Raw genomic sequence first — 12,052 nt, 5'->3', positions numbered from 1 at the left:
CACATTGGTCCTTCTGAGGTTAGGAAAACCTCTGCTTCCAAATGCAGATAGAGTAGATCCTCCTGCCCATTGCTCACCCTTTCCTGTTCATGAGCTTCTGCTGGTCGCATGCTAAATGTTCACACTGATGTTAGAGAACATTTTTTTTAGCATGTGCCCAGCTGGTGGGAGAAACAGATTGAGAAGACAGGAGAAATGAGGCACTGGGAAATATGTAACCGTCTATCCTGAGTGTTACTTGGATTTAAACCGAAAGAGGGTAAAAATCTTGTGAAAATTCATCATTTGAATAGATTTGCTAATCATTTTGTATGTGTGGTAAAATGCATTGACATGAAATTTACCATCTTAGCCATTTTTAAGTGTGTCATGGACATTCCCATCATACAATCAGTTTCCAAAGCTCTTTTTATCTTGCAAAACTGGCTTCTATACTCTTTAACCAACAATTCCCCTTTCCCCCCTCTTCCCAACCCCAGTCAACTGCCATTCTACTTTCTGTCTCTATAAATATGACCAGCCTAGATAGCTCAAATAAGCAGAATCATAAAGTATGTACATTTTTTGTGACCTGCTTATTTCATTTAGCATGTCCTCCGGGCTCACCCATGTTGTAGCATGTGACAGAATTTCTTTCCACTGTAAAGCTAATATTCTATTATGTGTATATATCATCATTTGCTAATCCATTCATCCTCCTCTGATAGACGCTTGGGTTGAGTCCACCTTTTGGCTATTGTGAGTAATGCTGCTATGTACATGGGTGCACAAATGCACAAATTTCTCTTTGAGACCTTGCTTCTAATTCTTTGGGGTACATACACAGAAGTGGGATTGCTAGATCACAGGCAAATTCTATATTTAATTTTTTTGAGGAACTGCTATACTGTTTTCCATAGTGACTATACTTTAGATTCCCACCAACATCCTTCCTTCCTTCCTTCCTTCCTTCCTTCCTTCCTTCCTTCCTTCCTTCCTTCCTTCCTTTCTGAGGTAGCCATCCTAATAGGTGTTAGATTGTGTCTCATTGTGGTTTTGGTTTGCATTTCCCTAGTGATTAGTTATGTTGAACATAACTGTTCATGTGTTTATCTTCTCATGTATTTACTGGCTGTTTATGTCTTTTTTGGAGAAATGTCTATTCAACGCCTTTGCTTAGGTTTTAATCAGGTTGCTTGATTTACTAATAAAGTTTTACAAGAGAGAGGCAACAGAGGCTCATCTAAAGGGTTATAATAAAACCTAGCCTTTGTAGGCATGGTGTGAGGATCAAATGACATGACTCAGATGAGCACTTAGTGGACAGGACTCAGAGAACCATTGTTATTATTAAATGCTGAATTTTCTTACAAAGAAAGTAGGGTAACGTTAGTGCAAAGACTGAAATAGGGGAGATTACTCAGGATTTCCTTACTCAACAAAGTTGTTTCTTGTGTGTGTGTGTTTTTTTTTTTTTTTGAGATTCATTTTAGAGAGAGAGTGAGCATACATACACATGTGTGTGTGCATGCAGAAGTTGGGGGAGGGGCAGAGGGAGAAGGAGAGAATCTTCAAGCATACTCCCTCCTGAGCATGGAGCCTGATGCAGGGCTCAGTCCCATGACCCATGAGATCACGCTTTTGGCCTGAAACCAAGAGTCAGACACTTAACTGATTCAGCCATCCAGGCACCCCTATTTCCTGGGGGTTTTTTAATTAAATTTTTTATTTTGAGATAATTATAGATTCATATGCAATTTTAAGAAATAATAGAGAAATGAAAACATGCCCACGCAAACACTTTTACATGAATATTTGTAAGAATATTATTCATAATGGCTAAGGAGCATAAACAACTCACATGTCCATCAGTTGAATGGATAAAGAAAAGGTAGTGTATCCATACAATGGAATATTATTCAGCAATACAAAGAAACAAAGTACTGACACATGCTTCAATGTGGATAACTCTTATGTTGAATGACAGAAGCCAGACAGGCACAGAGGACCACATATTATGTGATTCCATTTATATGAAATGTTGAACCAGGCAAATCTATAAAGACAAAGTAGATGAGTGGTTGCCTCAGGTGGAAGTTTGGAAAGGTGGGGATATGACTGTTAATGGATATGATGGAAATATTTCAATAATTGTGCTGATGGGCTCACAACTCTGAATATATAAAAGCCATTGAATTGTATACTTTAAACAGGCAAATGGCATGGTGTATGAATTGTATTTCAACAAAGAGGTCCCATGTAACCTTTACCCAATGATATTATTGCTGGGATATCGACATTGATGGTTGTTTTTTAATCGTGCTTCTCTCTTTCTAGTCTTGTATTAAAGAAAGGAAGGAAGAGGAGGTAAGAATGGGGTGGGGAAGGAAGGAAGAAGAAAGAAAGGAAAAAAGAAAGAGAAAAGAACAAAATAGAAACTTCGACCTGGGATCCTTTGCAGATATGGTTCTGTCAGGAAGCTCTGCCTTGGCTATTGAAATCACATCATTATGTTGAGTGCAAATGACAGAGAAATACTGGGAATAAAACCAAAAGAATAATGATTGGTGACATTATTTTCTGCAGCAAAGGTCAAAGAATGCCCCTCTTCTAGGTGTGTCTGTGTGTCTCATTCCAGCTGTCTGAGTGCTGGTATAAGAGCAAGGTCTGCAATTTAGGGCTATCTGAATTTCGTTTTTTTTTTTTTTTTTTTTTACTTAGTATCTTATTGCTCAAGAGATGAGCAGTCTAGTTTTTCTCATTGATAGAAAAAGAAGAAATTAAAAATTGTTTCACTGTTAAATTAACCAACTAAATTCTTATTTTTGTGAAGCTGGAGGAATGGTTCGTACATAGACTGCTAGTCACATTTCATGGGCTGGACTTTTTTGGTCTGAAAAGCAGTGAACAAATACTAGGAAGTGACCTGTTCTAGGGGAGGAGAGGTGAGGATAAAAGAAAAGAGTTTCTCCCTCAAGCTGTTTCCTCTCGTTCGTGTGATCCTCTTGACATCTGGCTTGGTGACACGTTTTTTTCCACTGTGGATTATTGGATTCAGAGGGAACTGACTGGCCAGTGAAGCCAAAGGTGATGTTTTGTGTTACCACTTGGTCTACGAAGAGACTCTGTAGAAGAAAGGGAACTTGTTTTGAATTCAATTTTGCTGGATAAATTTTCATTTGAGCCAACCACCTTGAAATTCATCACCAAGCAACTTCCAAAATCGACTGCATGCATCCTTTTTTTTAAAACCAGATTTCTATTTTGTGATACTTAGGGGCTTTTTAGCAAATTAGTTACACCTGAAAATGGAGCTCTCTCAAATTGTCACCACCAACTTTTTTCCTTTTTTTTTTTAAAGCTTTTATTTATTCATGAGAGACACTGAGAGAGGCAGAGACATAGGCAGAGGGAAAGGCAGGCTTCCCATGAGGAGCCTGATGCAGCACTCGATCCCGGGACTCCGGGATCACGCCCTGAGCAGAAGGCAGAGGCTCAACCACTGAGCCACCCAGATGTGCCCACCACCAACTTTTTTTAACTGTGCCAAAGTGGCATTCTTCACTTTCAAATGATTTTTTTTTCGAAATCATTTGCATCTGTGATGCCAACCTGAGTCTCCATGACTAGATTAATTGAACCTACACCCTACTGGAGAATATCTTGAGAAAATACGATTTCAGTCTTCACACCGAATAAACATCATGCCTTTACTATAAGTTGGAAACCTGCCCTGTTGTTTAAATACCCAGCCCCAAGACACCAGTAAGTGGAAAATGCTGCCATTCTTGAGCTGTGCTCGACACAGCTGTTTTATTCACTGTTCATCTGAAACTCCTTATCAGCATTTTTAATATCTTTAGCAGCTGGGCTATTTCCTGATAACTTTTCCCCTACCCTTGGAAAGCATTTTTTTCTTCATCCTTTACCCATAATTTTATATGATATAAAGTCTCAGTGAGATTCATTGTTCAATGACAGAGAACAGTTTTGTTTCTTTCATTTTTATTACTGTGTAATGTAACAAACAGATGAAAGTATGTACAACACAAATATCCAATATCACAAATAATTACAAAATGAAAACTGAAAAAAAAAAAAAAAACAAAACAAAATGAAAACTGCTGTGGTAGATACTGACCGTGGTAGGTACTGACTGAGGTCACATGTTGGAAACTTGCCAGCACCCAGAAGACCCCACTTCCCAACCCTAACCTCTCCGTCTCCAAAAGATCATCCCCCAAAGGCAGCTGCCATTCTGACTTTTGTGATAATTTCCTTTTCTTTACACTTCTGTTACTTCTGTATATGAGAGTGTGCATCCTCAAACAATACAGTTTAGTTTTGCCTGTTTTTAAGCCTTATATAAATGAATCATAGCAAATGTACTCTTCTGTTCAGCGTTATAGTTGTGAGATTCGTCCACGGTTTTGAGTATAGCTACAGTTCATTTACCTTCATTGCTGTATTGTATCGTGTTATATTTGTACTCAGGTTGTACACTGGTTTATCCATTTATTTCACTATTTGTTGATGAAACTGGACCTGTTCCTAGTTTTAAGCCACTATGGACAATTATGCTAGGAACATTTTTGTACTGGTGCAAAGAAAGGTACATGCATTTCTCTAAGGTGGCCAGGAGTCCATTTGCTGGGTCATGGGAGTATGCATGTTCAACTTTGCTAAATACTGCCAACTCTGTTTCCAAAGTGCTTGTCCTAGCAAAATGTACAAGAGTTCTCAGTATGCTGTTTCCTGATCAACAGAATTATATCTGGAAAGAGGTGGGCCGCAGGTCAGCACAGCCCCTGTGTGTGTGTGTGTGTGTGTGTGTGTGTGTGTGGTCACTCAAGGTGATTGCACTTGAAAGAAGGCTACTCTGTCAACATCCTTCATGGACTGCTGGGAATACTGGTAAAGATAGAACCTTCACAGCTGAATTTCACTGTTGCTCAGAAAAGAGTCCAGAAGGCCTTGGAAAGCTGCCCTAGTTTCCCTACCAGGGTCATGGCCTCACCAGCACTCACATTTTCAGGCTTTGTGATTTTTGTTGAGCTGGGTGGTGGTTTCTTCCTATGGCTTTATTTGCATTTCTCTGAATAAGATTGAATTCTTTTTACATGTTTATCAGCTATTTGGACTTCTTTTTTTTTTTAATTTTTTTTGATTTTTATTTATTTATGATAGTCACAGAGAGAGAGAGAGAGGCAGAGACACAGGCAGAGGGAGAAGCAGGCTCCATGCCCTGGGAGCCCGACGTGGGATTCGATCCGGGGTCTCCAGGATCGCGCCCTGGGCCAATGGCAGGCGCCAAACCGCTGCGCCACCCAGGGATCCCTATCTGGACTTCTTTTTAAAATTTTTTTATTTAAATTCAATTAATTAACATACAGTGTATTATTAGTTTCAGAGGTTGAGTTCAGTGATTCATCAGTCTTATGTAATGCCCAGTGCCCATTATATCACGTGCCCTCCTTAACGTCCATCACCCAGTGGACTTCTGTTTGAAATGCCCATTCAAACCTTTGTCTATTTTCTATTTTTCTTATTGATTTATAGGAATTCTTTATATATTCTGGACACTAGTCCTTTGTCCCTTTGTCAGTTACATGTGTCAAAGAGAGTGTATTTTCTTGCTGTTTTGCCACTGATATAGTCATGTAACTGAGGATCTATGTATAAACCTTTTTTTTGCATTTTATATATATTTTTTGTATTTATTATTGAAGTACAATTGACACACAATGTTATATTACTTTCATATGTACAAAATAGTGATTTGACAATTCTATACATTACTCACTGCTCACCAAGGTTAAGTGTAGTTACCATCTGTCACCACATAACAGAATTGTAATATTATTGACTATATTCCCTATGCTGTATTTTTTCATCTGCATGACTTATTTTATAACAGGTGGTTTATTACCTCTTTATTCCCTACACCTATTTTGCCTATCCCCATACCCCCCTCCCTTCTGGTAACCACTGGTTGTTCTCTGTTGAGTCTGGTTTTGTTTTATTTGTTCATTTGTTTTTGTTTTTGTTTTTTTTTAGATTCCACATGTAAGTGAAATCATATGGTATTTGTCTTTCTCTGACATATTTCACTTAGCATAATGCCCTCTAAGTCCATTTATGCTGTTGCCAATGGCAAGATGTCACCTTTTTTATGGATGAATAAATTCCGTTGTGTGTGTGTGTGTGTGTGTGTACCAGTTCTTTATCCATTCGTCTACTGATAGACACTTAGATTGCTTCCATATCTTGGCTCTTGCAAATAACGCTGCAATGAACATAGGGGTGCATATATCTTTCGGAATTAAAATTTTCATTTTCTCTGGGTAAATACGCAAAAGTGGAATTACTGGATCATATGATATTTCTATTGTTAATTTTTTGAGGAACCTCCATACTGTTTTCCACAGTGGCTACACACATTTACATCCTTACCAACAGTGCACAAGTGTTTCTTTTTCTCCACATCCTCACCAACACTTATTATTTCTTGTCTTTGATATTAGCCATTCTGACAGGCGTGGGGTGGGATCTCATTGTGGTTTTGATTTGCATTTCTCTAATAATTAGCGATGTTGAGTACCTTTTCATATGCCTGTTAGCCATCTGTAAGTCTTCTTTGGAAAATTGTCTGTTCAGGTCCTCTATCCATTTTTAATCAGATCATTTGGTTTTTCTGGTGTTGAGTTACATAATCTCCTTATATATATTTGGATATTAACCCCTTATTGGATGTATCATTTGCACATATTTTCTTCCATTCGTCAGGTTGTCTTTTCATTTTGTTAATGGTTTCCTTTGCTATGCAATAGCATTTTGGTGTAGTCCTAGTAGATTGATTTTGCTTTTGTTTTCCTTGCCTGAGGAAACATATTTATAAATATGTTGCAAAGGCTGATTTTCAAGAGTTTACTGCCTATTTTTTCTTTTAGGAGTTTTATAGTTTTAGGTCTTATATTTAAATCTTAAATCCATTTTGATTTTATTTTTGTGTATTGTGAAAGAAAATCGCCCAGTTTCATTGTTTTGTATGTAGTTGTCCAATTTTCTTAACGCCACTTATTGTAAAAACTATCTTTCCCCATTGTATATTCTTACCTTCATTTGTCACAGATTAGTTGACCATACAAGTATGAGTTTATTTCTGGGCTCTATTCTATTCTATTGATGTGTCTATTTTTGTGCCAGTACCATACTGTTTTTATTACTGTAACTTTGTGCTGTATCTTGAAACCTGGTATTGTGATGCCTCCAGCTTTCTTTCTTTCCTGTTCTTTCTCAAGATAGCTTTGATTCTTCCGGGTTTTTTGTGATTCCATACAAATTTTCAGATTATTTGTTCTAGTTCTGTAAAAAATACTATTGGCATTTTGATTGAGATTACATTGATTCTATGAATTGCTTTGCAAAGTAAGGTCATTTTAACAATATTAATTCTTCTAATCCATGAGCATGGTATATCTTTCCAATAGTTTGCATCATCTTCAGTTTCTTTTTTCAGTGTTTTATAGTTTTCTTTTTTTTTTTTTTTTATAGTTTTCAAAGTACAGGTCTTTTACCTCTTTGGTTAAACTTATTTCTGGATATTTTATTATTTTTTTGGTACAATTATAAATGGGATTGTTTTCTTAATTTCTCTTTCTGCTATTTCATTTTAGTGTATCGAGATACAACAGATTTCTATATATTAACTTTGTATCCTGTGACTTTACTGAATTCACTTATTAGATATATTCCTGTAACTGAATACTATGTGTAAACCTTTAAACAAATTGATAATGAATCTTTGCTTTAATTTTTAAAAATTTTTAATTTTTTATCATGATGAGTATACTCACCTATTTCACCCATTTCCTCATCCCCCTCCTCTCTGCTAACCATCAATTTGTTCTCTGTAGTTAAGAATCTATTTCTTAGTTTCTCTCTCTCTCTTTTTTTCCTTTGCTTGTTTGTTTTGTTTCTTAAATTCCACATATGAGTGAAATCATATGGAATTTATCTTTCTCTGACTTATTAAGCTTAGCATTATTCTCCCAAGCTCCATCCATGCTGTTGCAAATGACAAGATTTCATTCTTTTTATGACTGAATAGTATTCCATTGCGTATATATATATCATGTCTTCTTTATCCATTAATCTATTGATGGACACTTGGGCTGCTTCCATAGTTTGGCTATTTTAAATAATGCTGCTGTAAACATAGGGATGCATGTATTTCTTTGAATTAGTGTTATTGTATTTTGAGGGTAAATACCCAGTAGTGCAATTGCTGGATCATGGGATAGTCTTATTTTATATTTTTTTGAGGAACCTGATGCTGTTTTCCACAGTGGCTACACCAGTTTGTATTCCCACCAACAGTGCAATAAGTTTGTTTTTTCTCCACATCCTTGCCAATGCTTGTTGTTTCTTATCTTTTTTATTTTAGCCAGCTAACAGGTGGTAGGTGGTAGCTTATTGTGGTTTTGAGATCAAGAATCTTGATTCAAGTGCAATGTTAGAGGACTTTTGTTGGTGGGATTTACTTTAAATTTACTCTTAAGGGCTCTAAGAAAGATCATATTGTGTGTAATTATGCATTTAGGTGGAAAATCAATTTAATATATTTTTATTCCATTATTTTCTGTAGATTGTGGCTTTTGAAAATACCTACTTCAGTATTTTGTCAGCTTTTTATTACTGTCTTATGCATACGTTCTAACACTTACTTTACTATATACATAAAGTAAATATATATATATATATATTGCATTTTTCATTTTTCTGTATAACACTGCAAGCTACTATTAGGTACAAATCAAAGTGAAATATAAAAGGAAAAGTTGGGGATCCCTGGGTGGCGCAACAGTTTGGCGCCTGCCTTTGGCCCAGGGTGCGATCCTGGAGACCCGGGATCGAATCCCACATCGGGCTCCCGGTGCATGGAGCCTGCTTCTCCCTCTGCCTGTGTCTCTGCCTCTCTCTCTCTGTGACTATCATAAATAAATAAAAATTTAAAAAAAAATTAAAAAAAAAATAAATAAAAGGAAAAGTTAGTGTTAGTGATCAGAATAAAAATTAGTAACTATGGTTGACTATTAGCTGTAAACTAATACTTTTTCTTGTCCATTGGAGGTATGGAAACAGAGACATAATTTCTTTTAAAAAAATTCCTTTTGTAAAGAAAGATACATATTCATTCACAAAATTAATCAAAATGGAAAAGAACAAAAGAAAATAAAAGCCAGTGCAAATTCTACCACTCAGAAATGTTTCATTGAACATGCTTCCAGTCATCTCTATATTCTGTACTTGTACAAATAATTATGTGATCTAACAAAGAGACCAGACACTATATATCACCATTTTGCAGGGCAGGTAAAAACAAACAAACAAACAAAGAAACAAGCTGTAATACACAAGTAGAGCAACTCGTAGAGAGTTTCAGGGTGGCAACCTACTGCCACTCCTTCCTCACCTTTTTCTTGCACTTTCAAGAGAAGTACAGAAAGGGTGACGGGCACTGAGGGGGGCACTTGATGGGATGAGCACTGGGTGTTATGCTATATGTTGGTAAATTAAACTCCAATAAAAAAATAAATAAATAAATTCAGCTAAATAAAAATAATTGCAAAAAACCCTCCAAAAAACAGAAAGAGAGGAAAGGAAAAGGGAATGTGATTATCTCTATTTCTTCTTTGTCTTTTTTTTTTTTTTTTTTCAAGGCCTGAGCAGGTGAGAGTGGTACCTGGTCATCACACCTCATTTTCATTTTTTTTTTATTTTTTTTATTTTTTTTTAAATTAATTTTTATTGGTGTTCAATTTACCAACATACAGAAAAACACCCAGTGCTCATCCCGTCAAGTGTCCACCTCAGTGCCCGTCACCCATTCCCCCCCTCCACCTCCCGCCCTCCTCCCCTTCCACCACCCCTAGTTCGTTTTCCCGAGTTAGGAGTCTTTGTCAAACTATTGAGAAGAGGCTTCCTCAGGAGAAAATCAGGCTCAGAAGTGAGCACATCATTGGGGCAGTTTCCAGAAAAAGGTGCCTTGAGGAAACTGTATTAAGAAGTCAGTATTTCCCAAAGTGCATTCCGCAGGGTATGAAAAGGTACATGACAGTGTGTCCTGTGGTCAAGAAAATGTGGGAAATGCTGAGGTCAGCCAAGTCCGACAGGTTTCTTCACTGTGGGACTCTGAATGCTTCTGCTGCATCTCCTGGGCCGGGGAAGGGGTTGGCAGGCAGTGGTTCCCAGACATTTCAGTACAGAAGCCTTTGCTCATGGAGAGTCACCCAAGTCCAGTTCTCTTTGAAAACTTGGGGAAAGTCTTATCTGACTCTAGTATGTTGTACTTTAAAGTTAGTGTATATAAGCAATTTTTAGAGGTGCAAACCTTTTTTTTTTCTGACTACAAAAATAATAAATATTCATAGTAGAAAATTTGGTAGTTAAAGGTATCATGAACACAGTTGAAATAACTCTAATTGTGCTATTGGAGATGGCCAGGATTTGGCATATTTTAGTATTTTCTTCCAGGTTTGCATGTGAGTGTGTGTGTGAGTGTGTGGTGTGTGTGTGTGTGTGTGTGTGTGTGTGTGTGTGGTATGTGTAAGAGTATACCTTGGTATGCATTTTTTTGTTTTGGTTTTTGATAAAGAACATTTTATTCATTAGAGGAAAATCTCTGACCCCATGATGGAGTTCATATAGAGGTTTTCTCAAAAATAACGCTTGATGAAAGCTTTTTTGATTTTGGAATAATTTTAGATTTTTTGTAATGATGGTACAAAGAATTCTCACACACTCAACCTCTCACACACTCAGCCTCACCTAACATTAACACTGTCTAGAGTTTTATATAAGTTTTTTCTATCTATAACTAAATTTTCTTCTCACTGCATAAAGTTTTTGGTTTTCAGTTGGATAAAACATGCCCTCTCTTCTGCTTTCTTTCTAGGTTACTATAACAATAGTACCAAAGTGGCTGTAAAAACCCTGAAACCAGGCACTATGTCTGTGCAAGCATTCCTGGAGGAAGCAAACCTCATGAAGACCCTTCAACATGACAAGCTGGTGAGGCTGTATGCCGTGGTCACCAGAGAGGAGCCTATCTACATCATCACCGAGTACATGGCCAAGGGTGAGCACCACCCCCCAAACCCCATGTTTTTGAAAGGCTTAAAGTTCCAAAATGTTCACAGAATGTTCAAATAATTTTAATTTTAAAACAGCTTGCCCACTACTGAAAAATCAGAAAATATGAGGCAACAAAGCATTTTCATAAACCACCTCACCAGAAATATTATACGCATTATCTTTATTATAGAAATAATATATACTCTTTCTATTTCCCCTGCATTTGTCTTCATATTCGTATTAGCCATAAAAATAGCATACAATAAAATATTTGTCCCAAAAATACATATTTCAAAGAAGAGTATTTTTGTTACATTTTTAAAATGAGAGTTCTCAAAATCCTAAAACGTGATCGTTTTCCTCTCTAGCATTATCTAAATGTTCAGGGTGTCACTTTAAAATGTGAACATTTTTTGAATTGTCAGAGGTTAGATTCTTCTGTAATCAGAATCACTGAACAAGAAGTGTCCAACACCACGTTTTTCTCCCACCCATATTACCTTCAGATAACAGGGTTTAAATTCCTTGAATTCCTTCCTCTAGGTCAGTGAGCAATACTAAGAAACCACTAAATAGCTCTTTGAAAATCTTCAGAAGGAGTAAAGGAATGAAAAAAAAGAAACATAAACAATAATAGCAAGTTAACAATCATCTCATGCATCATGGAGATCATAGTGTGATGTCACAGCTGAATAGATTAGAAAGATGAATATTACACTTTTTAATTTAATATATGTCAGTATTTCAGAATATCCGTTCCTCAGAGTCCTTCCAAAAGAGGATGTTGTTTAAAAACAAAAAACAAAACAACTAGCCTCTGTGGCTTAGGTTGCTATAACCCAGAAAGCAGACTCAGGATCAGACACTTTGTAGGAGTTCAGTAAATACTTGTTGAATTAAGCAGCTAATAGTATTCTGAATAAAAAATGTAAATATG

At 36.6% G+C, this 12,052-nt stretch overlaps 1 protein-coding gene across 5 annotated transcripts in view; it reads left to right on the top strand.

Moving 5' to 3' along the window:
* Positions 1-12,052, top strand: part of LYN (LYN proto-oncogene, Src family tyrosine kinase) — a 117,134-nt gene that overhangs the window by 67,112 nt on the left and 37,970 nt on the right. For all 5 annotated transcript variants that reach the window (XM_041769069.1, XM_041769066.1, XM_041769071.1 and 2 more), the window contains exon 9: positions 10,937-11,119. In XM_041769069.1, coding sequence (XP_041625003.1) covers positions 10,937-11,119 — 183 coding nt within the window. The remainder of the gene's footprint in view (positions 1-10,936; positions 11,120-12,052) is intronic.

This window comes from Vulpes lagopus, chromosome 9 (genome assembly GCF_018345385.1).
Source record: "Vulpes lagopus strain Blue_001 chromosome 9, ASM1834538v1, whole genome shotgun sequence".
Classification (NCBI taxonomy): domain Eukaryota; kingdom Metazoa; phylum Chordata; class Mammalia; order Carnivora; family Canidae; genus Vulpes; species Vulpes lagopus.
Note: the sequence above shows the minus strand (reverse complement) of the source record. Positions and strands in the feature narration are given on the sequence as shown.